We start from the raw sequence: 21567 nt of genomic DNA on the forward strand, positions 1-21567 counted from the left end.
TATTCATGTATTTATGTATACTTTTATTTATGCAATTTTCTTTTCTTTTTTCTTTATTTATTTACATGTATTATTTTATTCATTTATTCATGTATTTATGTATACTTTTATTTATGCAATTTTCTTTTTCTTTTTTCTTTCTTTCTTTATTTATTTCAACATCAGCAACAAAATACACATGTATTAATGCCTATTTTTACTGTACAGTCAGTTATTAATCAATTAAAATGCTCTATTACTATTAACGTGACTATTTATTACTGGTAGCCAAAGAGCAAATTTGACCAATAAATTGCTAACGTCTTCAAGTTGTGGGAATTCGGACTTTCACAAGGAGCACTTGAACGCAACTCTAGACAACGGTGTTCTCCTGTGGTGCGCATGCGCAGTGATCCAACCAGGAAGCATCGCAGAGCCGACTCTCTATTGACGGATTATGATGAGGACGTATCGGTGAAGGAAGCTGCTCTGCAATCATATTTATTCGGCGTTTATATTCTCGTGGAAAGAAAGAAGGGAGTCTCTTGAAAAATGGAAGGCTGACAGCTTAAATGAGAGTCATTTTATGTACATTTAACTGTATATATTCTAAAAGCTGAGCAACAATGATGTCAGAATGCGACCCGACAGAGACAGAGACGGAGACGGAGAGCAGCGAGCCCGGGCTGCTCGCCGGAGCAACAGCGGTGCCTGCTGCTCCAGAGAGTAACTTCCACTCCTCGGACCCTCCCAAGGTGTTATTTGACAGGAACGGGGTCGGTTTGGGACTTGTGGCGACCCCCGGAGCCGCTGTCCGTATCTCGGACTCCTGTGAGAGCGTTTTGACCGAGCTGGAGACGGACGGCTCCGGAGAAGAGGCGCTGCTGTTACCGTGCCTAGCCGGAAGCTCGTCGTCTCCGCGGGGTGGCAGAGAGAAGCGCAGCAGGCGGAACAGACACAGCTCGTCGTCCGATAAAGACAACCTGAACTCACCAGGTAGGTGTTTTGGATCAATGCTTTTTGATATCTGATGGGGAAAAAAGTACAGAAGTGTGCAGTTAAGTTAGCTCAATGATATGTCCTGTGGAACATATGGTTGAGTCAGTACAAAATGACTGATTACAGGTAGGTGTACTGATAACAGGCAGTGCAACGTGGACAAAACGTTGTGATGTCATGCAAGAGTTAACTATTTCACTGTGGCTCTCCACTGGGAGCCCTTCATGGGCCCCTGGAGGGCCTGATTTGGGGAACCAAAGCGTTGCATATTGATAGGATATATAAAGCAATAACTTGTTAAAGTAAAGTACCCAGTTTCTAAGCAAACAAACAACTCTTTGATTGTTACGAAAGCTACCCATATACTGCATGTCATGTCATTGAAGGCATTAAAGCAGGGGTAGGCAGAATATTTTTGGTATCATTGGGCAAAAATTCCATAATAACCTTGTAATTCAAGTGTTATGAGAGAAAACTAGACTCCTGCACCTCCTCATGGCTCTGCTTTCAGGCTTTAAAAAAGCCTTTGACAAGAGACTTTGGCCAATCACAGGTCATTTCAGGGAGAGAGAGAGAGCGTTCCTATTGGCTGTTCATTCAACGGAGGCAGCTGTCAATCACATTCGCAGACTCCGATCAAACGGTTAAACTAGGCAGCGCTGATCAAATATGAATTCAAGTTCTGTTACTGTAATTCCTGTTTCTTGTGTAAAATGTTTTCAGAAACATCTTGTAGTGTTTAGCTGTAAAATGTGAAAGACGAACATGTTTTTTTTTTTTTTCAGGTTACCTGTCTCATGCACTACTGTCAGGATATAATGACTGTTTTATAAAAATAACTTTTTTTTAATCATATTTGCTCTGATCTTGCCTACTCCTGCTTTAAACTTGTATTTGCATGGAGATGGAGGCTGTGCCCTGTCTGTCTACCCTGTGTGTGTTTTACAGTCAGCTGATGCAATGCAAAAGTGCATGTTATCATCCCTGTGGATGATAGGAGCTGGCACTTTCACCTGGTGACATGAACACTACATGGAAGTCCAGCCACGAGTAGAGTTCATAGTAACTGTAAAATGTCCTCATTGTAATTAGAGATGTTCCGATACAATTTTTTCCTTCCCGATACTGATTCCAATACCTGACTTTGCACTATTGGCCGATACAGAGTAACGATCCAATATCAGCGTGATAAATATAATATCTCCATCAGTTTTGGGCTATCTTTGTGGAATTTATCTCGTCGTTGGAATTCGGTTTCCAGCATTTGCTGCTGCAGTTCGTCCTTTTTTGTCCCCTTTGCCTCGGTGAAGTCGTCGTGCTCTTTTGCATGATGCGTCTTCAAATGTTTTATAAGATTGCTGGTGTTGAAACTCCTCAAAACAGAAGCCTTACATACTGTACACATCGCTGTTTTTCTTGTTGGATTTTCCACTGTGATATATTGCTAAATGGCTGACATTTTCCTCGCTCTGACTACCGTTACACTCTCCACTATCACCACACAAACTACCTGCAGTAAGTTCTTCTTCGCTGCTCTAAAACAGTAGTTGCCAGTGGCAGCCATGATACATCCGGGGCGACAGCACAGTGAAGGCTACTGTTTTGGAGCAATGAAGAAGAATTGATTTCTGGTTAAACAAGTTGATTTTTAAATTATGATATTGGATTGATGCCCAGACTGGAGTACTCGCCGATTCCCCGATCCCGATTTTTGGGCAGTATCAGACACATTTCCGATACTGGTATCGGTAGAGTTTTTGTAAATGTCCCAGCGTTAACGCCAATTCAGATCAAGCCGGTGTTTATGCAGATGTTTTCCTCAATATTTGTGTAGATTCAAAAAGGAGGCAAACCAAATCTATTGTTTTTTGCCTGTGTACTTACATATTCGCAGGCATCACTTTGTTTTGACTATAAAAAGAAGAAAAATGGTATAGTGGAAAACAAAGAAAAGGTGATCTAGTCACCATGGAAGCAGCATACATTCTGACTTGACTACTAATTGGATTTAACACCACTCCCCCTCATACCACCCACCTCATCATTTTCTTTCCTTTCATATTCACTTCTATCGGTCTCTCTCTCTCTCTCTGCTGAGATCTATTGTTTGACCATGTTCTATCGGGGACAGAAATCTAGGCCACAGGTAGACACGCTGAGCCTGAAATCGCAGGTGTTAGTGTCCCATTTCCTCTAGCCTTTTAGAAAAACGGTGTTCAGGTCTAGAATTACAACACCATTTTTATCCAGTGCATTACAAATTTAGGAGTTAAATTCTACCTCCTGTATTCAAAACCATGCGAGTCCTTCCTGCTAAAATTTACATTGATCTAATCTGCATTGAGCTTTTGGTTCACCTCCTGTTCCTGCTACCTTCTTTCAACAGAGTCTATGAGTACTGCACTGCAGTGTGCAGGAAGCAATGTGAAATGATCTTATTTTAAAGTTCCGCAAAATATTGAAACATTTAATCATGTAATTGTTTAAGCATAGGACAAAGCTATCAATAAGTAAAACACTAATGAATCAAGAATATGAGCTTGCAATGACTTCGATTTAACACCCAGAGACCGCGATCCCGACTGACTTTACGGTCTTTCAGAGGCTGTAGCAGGTTCAGTTTAGAGCTAGAGTGAAGGTCCAGATATCATATGAAACTAGAAAGAAAGGGAAGGAGGCTAAATTTTGGTGAGGAAAAACTGGCTTGGCCATTTTCAAAGGGATCCCTTGACCTCTGACCTCAAGATATGTGAATGAAAATGGGTTCTAGAGGTACCCACAAGTCTCCCCTTTACAGACATGCCCACTTTATGATAATCACATGCAGTTTGGGGCTAAAAAACATGCAGTTTACATTTAATAGTTTCACCTATTCTAAAATGGTGTAATTAATATTTCTGCATACTGGGTATGATAGGGTATGATTGGAAAGCGGAGACTCTTGTGGATCCAATGATCCAATGATTTTGGTCTTGGTGTCTTAATGTGGTATTTTGGAGGGATTATTGATCATTTTTTATCAATTCTCGAGTGGTAAAAAATGGTTCAATTTAGCACCAAATCTGTATCGACCCCAAAATTGCGGCAACAACTTATGAGACATAATAAAGCATGGAAATGGACATCATATATTTCCACCATAATGTTTTAAGCCCTTGTGCATTTTCTAAATTTATTTTTAATTCAATCATTCTTTCATTCATGTTTATTTCTGATTTGTGACTGAAAGCTGCATCATTAATCTTCAGGTTCCAGCTTTCAGATGATGTACACCACTTCTATATTACATATACTGTTGACCTGCTATCTCCCCTAAAAGACCCCCTGTACCCTCTAAAAAAAGACAAAAATGGGTCTATTGTTGGTCTCAGAGTGTTAAAGTTGTGTTCAAAGTTCAGTGTGGCCTCACATCTTTAGCAGTAACCCTTTTCAGGGTGCCGTGTTGTGACATCTCACACACTGTGTGCTCTGCAGGTCAGCTGGTCTCTAGTGCTCTGAGCGAGCTGCACTCATGCTGTGAAAAAGCTCTGCTGCTGGGCCCGTTGACTGACCGAGGGCTCGAGAGGCCGACATTAAATATGCACAAGGCATTTGTGCAAGCAAACACGGAGAGACATGCAAACACTCTGCAGTCCAGTACAGTGCAGGATGATGATGATGATGAAGAGGGAATTTGGGAGAGCGGAATTATGCATGTGTATTTATTTTCACTTTAGCTTTCAGTGGGGTGAAAATAATGGGAAGAGAGAGAGAGATTCCAGCCTGCTGCAGTCAATGCACAATGACATTATCATAGACTTTCATCAACAGTAAAGCAAGCATACATCCATCATCAGGCGAGACAGCTGAATAAACACACCGAATCTATTGTTGGATATTAAACGATGAAGATAAAATATTGTGTCAGCTCTGTCTTACATGGAGAAATAGTGTTGTAAATCAGAGGCGCCCCGCAGTATTTTATCACAATCTATCTTTAGGTCTGTGGTGACGCCATATTATTTCTATATTAAAATTAAGACAGAGCTGTTAAAGTAACAATCAGCTTCCCTGCAGACCACCAGAAATATACCTTCATGATGGTCACACATCTTCTGGCAGGGGGGCATAAATAATAAATAATAACTTGCTAATTGTACATCAATCAGAAGACCTTCCAGCTTCAGGGGGGTTGCTGTGGACTGCATAGTGGCCTAACTCGGCGACAATACCCGTCTCATACTAGGTAATCGGGCAATCTCGGAACCCATTGGCTTCTGTAGCCCCTAGCACCCCCTGTTAAAGCTGTAGTGGGTAGAAATGGAGCAAATATGATTTAAAAAAAAGTTATTTTTATAAAACGGTCACTATATCCTGACAGTTGTGCATGAGACAGGTAATCTGAATAAAATCATGTGCCTCTGTGACCTCCGGTGCTCCTAATGGCATCTGCAAGATTTCACAGACCGGAGGAAAACAACCAATCAGAGCCGAGCTGGAGCCTTGCCGTCTCTAAGCAGCTGTCAATCACTCGCGAACTCCAATCAAACGGTCAAACTAGGCAGCTCTGATCAAATATGAATCAATATTCTGTTACTTTAATGCCTATTTGTCGCATAAAATGTTTTCAGAACCATCTTGTAGTGTACTGTTTAGCTGTAAAATGAGAAAGTTTGTGACTCGGCCGCCATGTTGAGATCAGTTGAGGAAATACCAAGCACCGCCCACCAACCGGAGCACTGTGGCCTGTGATTGGCCAAAGTCTCCCATCACGGACTAGATTTTTCTAAAGCCTGAAAACAGAGCCATGAGGAGGAGCAGAAGTCTTGTTATCTCTCAGAACACTTGAATTACAATATGCTGAAAGGTTATTATGGAATTTTTGCCCAATGATGCCAAAAAGCTTCTGCCTACTGTTTGAATTTGACTAAACAGACTATGATAAGACATTTTAATGTATTTGGTCAGGTATAGATCGGTCCACAAAATCATCCTGACATGTTTGTACTTTTTAAGGTACCTGATGTCATTTTGGCATAGCTCTCCATCCTTCTAGTCTCCACTTCCTTCTTTTTAATTAGCTTCTCTCTCAGCCCCCCCTTCAAGTGAATTAGCCTCAAAGCTATCTTTGGTTTCTTCTTATCTCTCTGTGACAAATGGCATGTTAACTGTCCTCCCGTCCCTTTGTCCATTCTTCCCTTCCTGCCTGTGTCTGTCCCCTGCATCCCACTGTGACTTTAGTGTGACTGATACCGAGCATATGGAGCCTCTCTGTCAGCTGACTGTTCTGCCCCGTGTGAGGAGGAGATGGTAGAACGTGTCATGTCATATGATCGGGCCTTCATCAAAGGAATAATTAGCACCCATCAGAGAGCAGTCTCATCCAGAGAATTATTTTAGATCTGCAAGGCGACAGAAAGTGCCGTTTACTGACGAGTGGCAGAGTCACACATTCAGCTCTGTTGCCTTACAGCAAGAAGGTGCTGGGTTTGAATCCACTGACCCACTGACTAGACCCCTTGTGTGTGCAGCTCTCTGTGCCTGTGTGCGTTTCATCCCACAGTGCAAAGACATGCAGATTCGATGAAATAGTGATTCTAAATAGCCCATATGTGTGAATGCGTGTGTGATAGACTAGCTACCTGGTCCAGGTTGTACGTCACACCTCTCACCCAGTGAGAGCCGGGAACAGTTCCAGCCTCCCATGACCCTGAACAGGATAAGCGGTTTAGAGATGGATGGATGGATGGCTCTAGTTGCCTCTCACATACAAACAGTGTGCATGATAGGACACAGTGGAACGAATAGGTGGGTAATTCAAGGAGAACCAGTAGATGGAAAAGATTGACCTGTAGATAGGCTTCCAAGCGTATAGACATTATTTGGATTAAATGATCATTTTCAGTAAATTTTGTGCGTACATAAAAACTGATCTTACTACAATCTTCTTTTTTTAAAATTACTTAAAAACTAGAGCAGTACCATCTTTTTTACTTTTAAATAGGTTTTTGCAAAGATGACAGATATACATGTTTTTCAGTATCATTCATCATACACAGATTAAAAAGATATTTTATGTCCTTCATGGCAATTGGGTCCTTTTATATGCTATGACGCAGGTTGCCATGGATATTTCCCAAAGAGTGTAGAACCAAAGAGACAAAACTGTGTTTTTCTTTACAGCTACTGCCACCATTTTGGACTGAAAACGCTTAATATATTTATAATATTTGATTGTTCAACACAGGCCATTTCAGTAGAATATGACATTAGAATAGAAATCATTTTGTTTTACTTTTGTACGGCACTTTTTAGGCAGACGTTTAACCGGCGTGCAGTAGTCGCTTTCAGTCCAAAATGGCGGAAGTGTAGCTTTGCTGCTGGGTGCTTATGTTGCAATGGAACGAACAATTGACTTTCACTTCTTAGCCATTGCTATTTTACTGTAGCAATGTCCGATTGCCCACAATGTAAACATGATTATTAATCTGAACTCTTTTTTTTTCTTTTTCTATTCTAGGTACCGGCAGTGGAGACTTCAACCATTTCCCTGACGATCCTGAGTTTGCAGATATTATCCAAAGGGCGGAACAAGCTATCGAGAACGGCGTCTTTCCAGAGAGGATTTCCCAGGGTTCCAGTGGGAGCTACTTTGTCACAGACCCAAAAGGGGTGAGGAGGGGATAGGGGACCATGGGCTCTTTACTGCCTTGTACATTAGGCTTTTTTGATATTAGTTTTAAGAAAGCTTTATATATTCACTTTCCTCATTAATTTTTATGCAGCTGGTGTAGAAAGTAAAGCTGGTGATAAAATGTGCTAGCTTTTTGACATTTAGCTTACTGTAAGCTCCCTACAAAGTGCTTCTACATTACTCTCGACCAGAGTCGAGCTGCTGAGAGGGGTGAGGTGAGTTGGACAGATCACAGGAGGAGGAATCCACAGCGAAGACTCGCTGAATAATGCAGCCAGCGAAGCTCGCATCGATAACAGATAGCCAGCTTGCATGGTTAGCATCACATTAACAAGTTTAATATACACTGCAGGGAAAAGATATTGATCTCTAACTTGTTAGCGGTGTCCGTCACTTTGCATTTGTTGCTTAGAACTTTACATGTGGTTCTTTAATCTTGTTAAAGGTCCCATGAAATTATAAAATGGCTAGTTTGTATTGTATTCTGTATTCTCCCATTGTCTGCCATGTGTGCCAAATTTATGTCAAAATGCATTTTTGATATCTTTATCATTTTATTTTCCTTCTACAGAAAGTCATTGGTGTTTTCAAACCAAAGTCAGAGGAACCTTACGGTCACCTGAACCCCAAATGGACCAAATATTTTCACAAGGTACGCTGTGGCCCCGTTCAGAACACTCTGTACATAACACTGTAACACTCTGTACATAGCACCTGTCATAACACTCTAAACCAGGAGTTTTGTTTTTTTAAACAGCTTTCTCAAAGTTTCACGGTTGTCCTCTCTCTCTCTTTCCCTCTCTCACTAGCTGTGCTGTCCGTGTTGTTTCGGCCGAGGCTGCTTGCTACCTAACCAGGGTTACCTCTCAGAGGCTGCTGCTTCACTGGTTGATACCAAACTCGGCCTGGGAGTGGTGCCGAAAACCAAGGTGGGGCCTCTGAGTGCATGCACGTTATTGCATTTTTTGAATTTGCAACATGCCATCACATTTTGACTGAAACCAGACCAAATTCTAAACTCCTGTAAATGTATTGAAACAGAATATTCGGTTAACACCCGAGTGGACCGGGATGGAGATGTGAGATTTGTGTGCCTCAACGCCAGTGACAATTGTGGCCGGAGGCATTATGTTTTCAGGTTGTCTGTACGTCTGTACTTCCGTACGTTTGTATTTCTGTACGTCTGTATCTCAGGAACGCCTGGAGGGAAATGCTTCAACTTTGGCACAAATGTCCACTTGGACTCAAAGATGATGATTAGATTTTGGTGGTCAAAGGTCACTGTGACCTCATGTTTTGGACACAACTTAAGATATGCTTTCGGATATGTCCGAAACTATCCAGCAGTGGTCACAAGGTACAACTATTACCCAGTGGTGACTGAGCGTCCTCCTTCTTTTATCAGGTGGTGTATCTGGCCAGTGATACATTCCACTACAGCGCCATCGACAGAGCCAAATCCAGGGGGAAGAAGTACGCCTTAGAGAAAGTCCCCAAGGTGGGACGACGCTTCCACAGAGTGGGCCTGCCACCTAAGGTAACACAGGGTGTTAACCCTTCATGGTCTAATGTCACCAACTTTTAGCTGTTTTTTATGAGCAATCAATGAGAAACATAGGCTGGAAACTCTTGTTCATTCCTGTGTGGTTATACCCCTTCGGCCTTTCTTTTCATTTTCTTTATATTGTGTAAAACTCTTTATAGCTGCCTTTTGAGAAGGCCTATTCAAATGGTGTAATTAGAACAACATTAGGTTGTCAAACACAACTTAATTTTTAGGTTGTAGCGGGCAGTGGGCCAGTTTTAAAGCTAGAGTGAAGATACTAGCATCATATGAAATTTTAAAACCTAAGGAATCCATTGGTACCACGTCATACTAGCTTATTGTAAAGGAGGCTAAATAATGCCCCAAACTTGCGCTAAATTTTAGCAAGGAAAAACTGGCATGGCCATTTTCAAAGGGGTTCCTTGACCTCTGACCTCAAGATATCTGAATGAAAATTGGTTCTATTGGTACCCACGAGTCTCCCCTTTACAGACATGCCCACTTTATGATAATCACATGCAGTTTGGGGCAAGTCATAGTCAAGTCAGCACACTGACACACTGACAGCTGTTGTTGTCTGTTGGGCTGCAATTTGCCATGTTATGATTTGAGCATATTGTTTTATGCTAAATGCAGTACCTGTGAGGGTTTCTGGACAATATTTGTCATTGTTTTGTGTTGTTAATTGATTTCCAATCATAAATATATACTAGGGGTGTCACGATTTAGATTCTAAATCAGAAATCGATCAAAATTGGCTTCCGTTAGAAATCAAAAGCAGGATCAAGATTATATTTTTTTCTCCGACTCCGCCCCCTCTTGTATGTATGAAGGAAAATACAGCTGCACTCAAGAAATGTAACAGCCAAGTCACTCATGGTTTGAACTATAAACCAGCACAAAAATCACAATAACTAACATAAGCCACAATGTTCTGAACAGACACATTACATTACAAACACTAACAAAAGTAACATTTGCATTTTGGAACATAACACAGCAAACTTAAACTACTCAACCTAGCACTCGGGACTAGGCAGTTCATTTCTCTTTTCAAAGAAGAATTTGAAAGTGTTAATGACAGTTGTCAGGGCATAAAACCAATGATCTGTTGATCTTTACGAATCAAGACTGAACAGTCTTAACAATGGTATGTTTAAACCGAAAATCAAATTGTGGATTTAGAGAATCGTTACACCCCTAATATATATATATATATACATTTGCATAAAGCAAGCATATTTGTCCACTCCCATGTTGATAAGAGTATTAAATACTTGACAAATCTCCCTTAGGTACATTTCGAACAGATAAAAGATGTGCGATTAATTTGCGATTAATCCCAACTAACTAAGAACAATCATGCAATTAATCTTCATTTTATATACTATATAGGATATATATATATATATATATATATATGTATATATATACATATATATATATATATATATATATATATATATACATACATACATACAGTAAATATGCCCTGGCAGGGGACAATAAAAGGAATCATGTCGCACACTCTGTTAGCATAAATGTCATCTCGGCTTCAAATTGTGTACTTTTTTTTCAGGGTCTTTGAAACAGTCATTGTATATTCTTATCTCTTTTGTAGATTGCTACCAATTTTAGCATTTCATCAAAAACATGTGGAACAACGTATTGTGCAGCTCCTTGTTTCTCATCCGAGACAGCCTTCTTGATGATCTATATAGCTTTGTAGATGTTGTGAAAAGGTGGCTGAAAGAATGCGTTCAGGAAGTAGTATGAGGAAGTGTGCTTCATGTTTCAACCGTCCTGCGCTGCTGACATTTCGGCCTGTTGACGTCACGATTGCACGTTACATCACCCCACCTCATCATTACCATAGAAACAAGCTGCCTACTGTATGTGATGTGGTGTGTGTTTGTTTCCAGGTGGGCTCATTTCAGCTGTTTGTGGAGGGTTACCGTGAAGCGGACTACTGGCTGCGGCGCTTTGAGGCAGAACCTCTGCCAGAGAACATCAGGAAGCAGCTGCAGTACCAGTTTGAGCGGCTGGTAGTGTTGGATTATGTTATCAGGAACACAGGTGAGGCTGTATCTGTGTTGACATTTAAACACAGTGTTTACTCAACTTAAACACACTGACTGATTTTGTCATTCTTCATATTTTACTAAGTGAGTTCATCTTGGCACACTTGCCATTTACAGCCATTGTCACCGTTGTTCCTTTGCACTACACAGTTGCTTGTTGACCTTATCGGCCTACTCACAAATTCACTCGTGTGTGACATTTAATTCATCATCGTGGCCCTCATCATTCTGATAGCTGTCTCGATTGTGCTCTTTCCCCACCTACATATCTTTGTAATGAAAACCTCTCTCTGTCTTCCTCCTCAGATCGAGGAAATGACAACTGGTTGATCAAGTATGAGAAACCAGGACAGGGGGAGGGACAAAAGGTGAGCTTAAATCAACACTTCCTTAGGGTGTGTTCACACTGATCATACAACAAATTCTCACCCTGCAAACTGCTGGAACACTTGATACATTATCACCGTGGGACACGGCTCATGTTAAACACACACACAAAAGCCTAAACAAACACACGCACTTGTGTACATGATGCTACGGCTGCACGATTTTGAAAAAAACATCTAATTGTGATTATTTTGAGTGATATTGCCGTTGCGATATGATTTGCAATATGAGAGGGAATTATAATTTTTACATCATTATTCTCCTTTTCATTAAAAACATATTAAATTGATTATTGTGTGATTTTTGCGGGGATCTGTACCAAACAAAGATGTTTTCTTAAGTCTGTAGAATATGATTTGTAGGTCAGGACATCTCTGCTGCGCCACAATATTTAATTTAACCCTCTGTGACCCACAAGAGCCCCGTTTTTTTCTTTTTTAGAGGGGTACAGGGGGTCTTTAGGGGGAGATAGCAGGTCAACAGTAGATGTCACATAGAACTGAAAACTGGGAAGATTAATTCGAGATGAAGATCAGCACAGTGTGTGAAGTTGTTCTAGGCATACAGCAGAAATACGCATGAATTAATAAATAAATAAATAAATAATTAATTAAAATGAATTGTGAAAGTATTTAAGGGCTTAGAGAACATTATTATTGAACTATATGATGGCCATTCCCATACTCTATTATGTCTCATAATTTGTTTGTCAAGACTTGGTGCTAAATGTAACCATTTTTTTACCACTCGAGAATTGATAAAAAATTATCAATAATTCCTCCAAAATACCATATTAAGACACCAAGACCTTGAGGAACACCATAGAAAAAGCCATGCTGTGATTTTGTATCATAAATGTATGACATTTGGAGATTTCTGCAAGAATTATGTTTTTCTGCGATTGGATGGCGAGCACTTCTATTCTTGAAACTGCTCATAAACCTCCTTATTGTCAATCTACATCGGAAAGCCATCCAACCTCTGAATGCCCTAGGTCTTTAGTTTAAGGCTGTAAAGTTTCATGAGGCTGTGATTATCCTAGAGGTCACCACAGGTCATTTTATACAGTGAGGTCAAGTTTTAAAAAATGGTCTCACTAAAATGAAATGGCTAATATGTGGACAAATAGCATCATATATGAATATAATTTGTCTCATTGGATCCACAAGAGTCTCAGCTTTACAGTGATACCCAATTTATGTGATTCCAAGACTGTTTAGGGACCCCAGTATGCAGACATATTCAAATACACCATTTTTAGAAAAGGTGAAAATTACACATTTATACTGCATTAAAAAAACTGCATGTGTTTATCATAAAGTGGGCATGTCTGTGAAGGGGAGAGTCGTGGGTACCCGAAGAACGCATTTTCATTAACATATCTTGAGGTCAGAGGTCAAGCAACCCAACTTCAGCCTAGCATATTGTTATCTTCCTTCCCGACAAGCTACCTGGTTGTTAACATTGGATTCCCTATAGCCCGTGATCCTGCGGGACTCAGGGGGTTAAACACACCCACTTGATGCTCTGTCACTCATTCACATGCAGGACACACAGGGGCCCACATTGACAGACAATAGCTTGGGTATTGCAGGTCTGGAACAAACCAGTGCCCCAGTGACTTTGCTGGTTACAGCAACCAGGACACTGTCCGACTCCATCATCAATCATTGTTTGCCATGCACTGATAAATGAGCAAAAGGTTGTCATCTATCTGTCCAATTAATCAGGCCTTTGGACAGTGATCAATGACTAGTGTGGTCATCGATCATTAATCACTCTGTCAGTTGATGGTGATGACTCCTCTGATCCTCTCTCCCCTGCCTGCAGGATGCAGAGTGGCCAGGGAACAGCTCCGACTCCCGCATCAAGATCGCAGCAATCGACAACGGCCTGGCCTTCCCCTTTAAACACCCGGACGAATGGAGAGCCTGTATGTCGGTTTCTTTCCTCCCTCACCTCTCTCTCTCCATTCATGTTCTGTCTTTGTCAATGCTGTCTCCTCACTAATAACGGTGGTAACAGCAGCTATTGACTTTCATACTGAATTAATTACTGTTTTGTCATTTAGTCTATAAAACGGAACAAAATGACACATCCATCACAAGCTACTAGAGCACAGCGTGATTAAAATAATTATCTAAATTGCAATGATGGCATTACCATTAATAGCAATAGCGTTAGTATTAATAATAATTTTGTGATTATGTGAAACACAAGATTAGGCTTTGACTGTAGCGGCAGCAGGTAAAGGTTATGTAATGTCATACAGCGTGTTGTGAGCGCTCATAACAAAGTGTACTGTTTCCATGGCCGTCGCCAGCTATGAGGTCACAGAGGTCACCTCTGTAAATGTTCCCTAAAAAGCCCACTGTCTCTCTGCATCCGAATGACGTGAAACCGCTTAAAACTGACAGCTATCAATCAGACAGCTATCTGTGGTGGTGAGGATGTGCCCGGTGTGAGGTGACTGGAAAGGCAGAGTCTCCAGTGCGCCCTGCGCTCCTTACAGCACAGTCGTGTTCACCGCAGCGATTTCGCACACAAAAACAACATGAAAACTAAAATCGTACTTGTACAGTATTTGACGATATTTTTGAAAAATAGACGCTCTGTTCTGCAATTCTTTAATGCTATTTGATGTTTGATTTCTACAACCGATGATGATAATTTCATCAGCTGCGGAGCGCCCCGAACAGCGCACAGCCACTTCCCTAAACTTGTTCTCATATGGGGTTGTGTGTCTGTCAGACGGCACAGCAGACTATGGGGCAGGTCGATTTTTTCGTGAAATATTTTGACTTTGTTCTCATTAAATTGCGACTTTACTCTGGTAATATTACAACTTTTCCCGCAAATTATCACGACTTTATTCTCGACTTCTCAGAGAACACGGATATGTGGGATATGCTTTGAATGTGCAGAAAGTTTTGAACATGAGCAAAAATCTTGTTTGAACACATATGAGCTATTAAAGCCCAGGGGTTTATAAATGAATTAAAATGCATTAATGTGTCATTGAGGTGAATCGGTGTCACATGCACATTTAAAGAGGTTACTTCCCCAAAACAAAAGACAGGAGAGTAAATCATGCCTACATGTGTGTTGACTCAGCAGAGATAACATTAAATGAGAAAAGTTGATCATCTGCAGGAGAATAAATATTTGAAAGCGATACAGAATGCCTGAGAGACTTACTGCATTATATTCCTTTATGTTTGGAACTGTCACCTGCTGCCTGAATTTAGTGTTTTCCTTTAACTAAATAAAAACATTTACACCATAAACTGCTGCATAAAAATCACCAGAATGCCAGAAATGAAGCATTTGACATTCAAGATTTCCCCAGACCCCCCGCTTAATATGATCTGACTGTTGCCTCTTTCCATCAGACCCGTTCCACTGGGCCTGGCTCCCCCAGGCTAAGGTCGCCTTCTCCCAGGAGACCAGAGAACTGGTGCTGTCCCGCCTCTCTGACATGAACTTCGTCCAGGACCTCTGTGAGGACCTCTATGAGATGTTCAAGGTACAGGCCATCTCATAACTTCCCTCTTCTCATCCATTTAAGATTCTTTAAGAGTTGTGTAAACAAACAGCTGTCTGTCAGGTAGCTGTGTGTCAAGTAACACTGAGTGTACTGACACAGGACACATGCTAACAGGAGCTCTCGTCTTTCTCTTCAGACGGATAAGGGCTTTGACAAAACCATGTTCGAGAGACAGATGTCTGTTATGAGGGGACAGGTGAGTTTTCTTTTTTTAAGAAGTATTTTTGACTGAATCAGCCTCTCTTCATTTGTGTCCTCTGTTTTGTTCTGTCCTTATATATCCTACATGCTCTCCATTCTCCCTCCCGTGGCCTACTTTCAGTCCCTTTCGTTGTTTGCTTTATAACGTCATCACTAACCTCCACCCCTGTCTACTGCCCTGCCTCGCCTTTACTGTGTCCAATCTGCTCCTCACCTCTAGCTCTGCTTAATATAATAAAAATAATGAATGACCTCTGAGCATGTTGATTACATTGGTCAAAGGAAGACTAACAGCAGACAGTTACTTCCATAAAACAAGTCTGTTTTTCTTCTCATAATTTACTGACCGGGTGTCGTTGTGTTCTGTTTAGGCTACATGATGCGGTCCTCTATTGTCATCAGAGCCGTAACAATTAATCAGTTTGACAGAGAATGAACTATTTTGATTAATTCATTGTTGAAGTCATTTTTCAACAGATTAGATTGGACTAGAATAATCCATGTTGGTTCAGACTTCATAGGTGTTTAAAGGAATACTTCACCCACAAAATGATCATTTGCATATGATTTACTCACCCCGTGTTACCCTGAATTCTTAAAGAACATTTTGTTTTTCTCGCATGCCTCCACGTTGAACAGAGAATCAAAATATGTACTATATCAAGACTTTTCTCCGATTTGATTCTCCATTTACCGTGGAGGCAGGCGAGAAAAACAAAGTGTTCTTTAAGAATTCAAAACAACACTGGGTGAGTAAATCACATGCAAATGGTCATTTTGTGGGTGAAGTATTCCTTTAACCCTCTGAGACCCACAATAGACCCGTTTTTGTCTTTTTTAGGGGGGTAAAGGGGGTCTTTAGGGGGAGATAGCAATTCAACAGTTTATGTCACATAGTAGTGGTGTACATCATCTGAAAGCTGGGAACCTGAAGATTAATTTGAGATGCTCAGCACTGTGTGTCAAGTTCTTCTAGTCATAAATCAGAAATAAACATGAATTAATTCATTAATTAATTAATTAAAATAAATTGTGAAAGTGTATAAGGGCTTAGAACATTACAATGGTAGTATATGATGGTCATCCCCATGCTTTATTATGTCTCATAAGTTGCTGCAGCAATTTTTGGGTTGATACCATTTGTTACACAGATTTGGTGCTAAATTTAACCATTTTTTACAAATCCAGAATTGATAAAAATGATCAATAATCCTTCCAAAATACAGCATTGAGACACCAAGACTTTGAAGAACACCATAGAAAAAGCCACGCTGTGATTTGGTATAAAAAACTTTTGACATTTGGAGATTTCTGTAAGAATTCAGCAATTTGATGGCGAGCACCTCTGTTGTGTAAACTGCTCAGAGACCCCCTTATTGTCAACATACCTAGGAAGGCCATCCATCTTCTGAATGCTTTATGTCTCTAGTTTGTGGTTGTAATGTTTCATGAGGCTGTGATTATCCTAGAGGTCACCACAGGTCATTTTATACAGTGAGGTCAAGTTTCAAGTCTCACTACAATGAAATGGCCACTATGGGGACAAACATCATCACACATGAATACAATTGGGCTCATTGGATCCACAAGAGTCTCAGCTTTACAGTCATACCCAATTTATGTAATTCCAAGACTGTTTAAATCTTAGAGTATACAGAAATAATAAAATACACCAATTTTTGAATAGGTGAACATTGAGGTCAGAGGTCAAGGGACCACTTTGAAAACAACCATGAAAGTTTATCCTCGCCAAAATTTAGCCTAACTTTGGAGCGTTATTTAGTCTCCTTTCTGACAAGCTAGTATGACATGGTGACATCCAGCTCTTAAACTGACCTGCTACAGCCTCTGAAAGACAGTAAAGTCGGTCAGGATCGTGGGTGACACTCGCAAGTGCAACCAGTACACCAGTACTGATGGTTTCTGTATATCATACATCATGAACCCTGCTTATCACCAGGTGTTGAACCTGACCCAGGCGCTTAAGGACGGAAGGAGCCCCATCCAGCTAGTGCAGATGCCCCGGGTGGTAGTGGAGCGCAGCCGCTCAGGCGGCCAGGGACGCGTGGTCACACTCGGCAACGCCTTCACACAAACCTTCCACTGCAAGCGCCCCTTTTTCTCCTCTTGGTAGTCGGAGATGGGTGAGTAGGACAGCCGAGGGGACTTTACTGCAACTGCGCTTTTTTTTTTTTTCCTCCTGAAGTCAGGAAGCGATGGAGAAGACGTGAATATCGCACTGGAGAGAGCTCATATATTTCTTAAGCAAGAAATGAAGAGGAAGACACGGATGGTAAGATGAAGAGACTTGGCTTCGGCCCATTCCTCATTTTGTGAAGAGAGCGCAGAGAAGCATGGGGAGCTGGAGAGATTGGCATACCGGTGTCTACTAGAGACCTTGGGGCTGTTTGTGGTTACCATGGTGACTTGATTGGATAATCGGCTTTGCCACAGAGGTGGGCTTTGTTTATTGTTAGGAGGCAGAAAGGATATATTTTTTTTTTTAAACCCACCCAAAGTACCTACTGAAGTCTATTGCAAGGTCTCTTAGTGGTGCTAATGGCCAAAGAAGGAGTACTTAAGAATCTGTGGTCCAGTATGTTTGGGAATCTAAAGGACTGGTTTCACAGATCTCTCCAGAAAGTGATTTTATTTTATTTTTTTCAAATCTGGGACAGCTTTGTTCCTGGTCTGGGATAAAGTCCCACACTATTTGCTTTGCCTTGTAGGATTACTTATTAAAATATAGATGTGCACTTGCACCGCTGGAAGTGTTTGACTTCCACAGAACTGGGTCAAACCGCTTTTGTTAGTTTTACAAAACACAAACCCAGTGTCTTCAACTCTCACTACTGCCAAAATCTGTTTGTTTGTGGAAGGAATATTTAAAAGCCTCAAGAAAAATGAATATTGTTGAAACTTGAATATGAAATTTGGGGAAGGAGGACTAGTAATTAACACGTTGCTTGAATGTAATCTGTTTACAGTTTCTACACAGATTCTTGCTCCTAAAACATTTCAATACGAGTGAATGCTGTAACAATGAATGTATTTGTTGTTTGACACTTATTTAATTGCTGGCAAGCAGCTTTCTCTTGAACCTCGTGCCCTTTCTGATACATTATATGAAGAGGAAAAAACAAAACGGAGGACAATATTTCACACCTGCTCGATGCCGTTTCGTTTTCTTATGTATGCATCTTGAGATTTCTATTCCAACTCAATGATTGTACGAGAAAAGTTGTATATTTAACAGATGAAAAATAAAATTTGGGAAATTTCAATCTTGTTTTGTTGTCTTCAAACGTTGTTGACGAAGGTGTGTTGAGCAGAGCTGGGATGTCTTGGGTGACACAGTTTCCACACACCTTCTTAATAATTAACTGATGACGGGGACGGTAATACGTCGAGACAAAGTGAGCTCTAAATAACCGTTGCATTGAAATGTAGAAGAACCAGCTCGTACCTGCTTTTCTACTATGCTGTATTCTGTACTAAGCCAACTGATATGACATTTAAATATACAGCATATAAGCATTAAACTGAAAAGAGAGAAAACACACACTTCACGACATGATTATAATGAACTATAAACATTGCAAAGGTAAAACAACAGATTAAATAAATACAGAGAATATGATGAATATTGTAAACAACATTATGGCTCATTTGTGATTGTTGTACCGTGGGGATCAGTGTTATTTCAGCCTGGTATGTTTACTGTACGTCTAAGGCTACAACTAACAGTTGTGTCAGGATTAGTTTCTCTTACGATCTTCTTCTTCTTCGTCTTCTTCTATAATGTCATTATACATACAAACTTTGAAAATACTGGATCAGAAGCCAATGAAATGGCATCATTGTAAAATTTAAAAAAAAATGTTTAACTTACTAAGCTTTGAAAATGTTCTAAATCTGTCACTGATCAAATTGATAAATAAAAACATTAACTGATTTTAAAGCTTTCAACACTAATGCAAAACTATGGCTTGAAAAAAAGAGCAAATCTGTGAACTAGGGATGCACCGATCCGACTTTTTCAGTCCCGATACCGATAGCGATACCTGGGCTTTGGGTATCAGCCGATACCGGTGTTTAATTAATGAGCTGTATGCTTCACTGTGTGGAAGTGACTGGGATCATTCTTTTATGTGTAAGGCAACATCAGGCCTGACTTAAACATTGCTTTTCTAACTTTATAAAACAAAAATTTTAAAAAATAAATACATTGATATACATTTAGTGAATTGATTTAATTTATTATTAAAATGACAAATCGTGCACCAGCGACTTGGTAAAAAATATCAAAATTAACAGGAATTACAGTTCAAGTGTAAACCTTTTTAATGCAGCAACAAATTGGTCAAAACTTAAACAGGACTTCAAATTCCAGCATAAAATATATATAGTATAGAAACATTGAATTGAATTGAATAGATCAGCCCCATTGTCTCTGATATCTGATCCAGCTATTTGAGTCAGTATCTTGCCGATCCGGTATCGGTGCATCCCTACTGTGAACACTGAGACACATGGGTTTACAGAGCAGACATACTTTCTTTCTCCTTTGTTGTCCTTACTCGTCATTTTCAGTCATTGTTCTTATTTTGGGGTTTAGTCGTTGTTTCAATTATTTGGTTGTTTGTCTATATATGATCTGTTATTTGTCTTTATGTTTGTATTGTATTTAGAGTGTATATGTGTTTTGGCCTAACCAGGAACAAGGACAGCAAATTAGCTACAGCTAGAAGTTTTTTATACAGTGCATCAGTTTCATTTTATCTAACTGTAACAATGCTTACATATATCGTCCCTGGCAAATAAAATAATAAAATAGAATAAATAAACCATTTATCATGGTTCATCACCATGGTTATGGAAACACCTTGGCAATCAGTGACCTTGTAGAAAGTAGTGATACTAAAACCTTGAACGGACAGCATCACAGCATAGCTGTGTCTTACATGCATTGGAAAGATCCACAACCTCGCAGTACATATGCTGCAGGTTAGACTGATAATCATTTTAATGGAGGAATTGATGAGCAGATGTTGTCATGTGGACACATGCATAATTGAACTGCCCTCATTAAAACATCTCCACATGCATGTGCAAATTAAACACGTGCACCGACACACACCCACATTACTCCCTCTCCAGTGTGCCCCCTCTACCATGATGACACCGGTAGAAGGGAAGAAGTTGAAAAGTGTCATCACCACACACTCATCCGTTTGCGCTGCAGCACACATCTGGAGAGGAAATAAAATATGGAAACATCTGTTGCAATATGAACAGCGTCTGTGTCAGCAGTAGCAAGAAGTAGGGGGACACATAGTAGCTTAACACTGCCACCATGTGGAAAATAGTCCCCATGCTGAATAACTCTTGAAATTCGAAAGGCAGTCTCAAGTTGACTGACAGGTCTTCTAAAACAATGACTAATATTAATCAACAGCCTAACAGTTAAAAGTTATTTTTTTCTGGTCATATTTTGAATAAAACTGGCCTATATTTTGAGTTATGATTACAGCACAGTCAGCTCTGTATAATTTGGTCCTTTAAAGCCACAAGCAGGAGGTAAGTGTCAACACAATAGGCCTTTTTCACAGTAATTTTGACTTGTCATAGTAGGAAAAGCACAGGCTAATAACATTAACAATGGCTCCGTTCTATTCAAGTGCCCCAGCATGCAAAGTACCACAACCCTGAAACTGAAGCAGCTAAAAAAGGATTCAGCCATCACTAATTGGATTATTTACACCTGTGCTTTTCCTACTTACTTTACACTGTAACACAAACTAAAAAACACCAGATATCGGAAATGCAGCTATAACACCTAATGCCTGCAGGGGGTGTAGGGCAACTATTACTTATTTTGCCCAGTGGGTAACTCCGGGGTCTGAGAAGCGAAGCCAATGTGGAAGTGTCCTAAACTTGCATTCAGCGACTCCTCTGGTTGCAAAAACAAGTCTGATTGTATAGAAGTCTATGAGAGAATGACCCTACTTCTCTCTTGATTTATGACCTCAGTAAACATTATAAACATGAGTTTATGGTCTCAATCGCTAGTTTCAAGTCTTCTTCAATACAGCATGATGCTCATTTAGTCAAATAGACCGTAAAGCAGGGGATGCTTTAGGGCGTGGCTACC

At 40.3% G+C, this 21567-nt stretch overlaps 1 protein-coding gene across 1 annotated transcript; it reads left to right on the forward strand.

Moving 5' to 3' along the window:
• The first annotated feature begins 381 nt into the window (after positions 1-381).
• pi4k2b (phosphatidylinositol 4-kinase type 2 beta) lies at positions 382-18697 on the forward strand. Its single transcript, XM_074628842.1, has 11 exons — positions 382-975; positions 7478-7629; positions 8223-8303; positions 8461-8580; positions 9057-9188; positions 11120-11273; positions 11585-11646; positions 13496-13598; positions 15058-15191; positions 15349-15408; positions 17374-18697. Exons 1-11 carry the CDS (start codon positions 606-608, stop codon positions 17545-17547), a joined length of 1542 nt encoding a protein of 513 aa, XP_074484943.1. The 5' UTR covers positions 382-605; the 3' UTR covers positions 17548-18697.
• Positions 18698-21567: the final 2870 nt, after the last annotated feature.

The sequence above is a fragment of the Sebastes fasciatus genome, chromosome 3 (genome assembly GCF_043250625.1).
Source record: "Sebastes fasciatus isolate fSebFas1 chromosome 3, fSebFas1.pri, whole genome shotgun sequence".
Classification (NCBI taxonomy): domain Eukaryota; kingdom Metazoa; phylum Chordata; class Actinopteri; order Perciformes; family Sebastidae; genus Sebastes; species Sebastes fasciatus.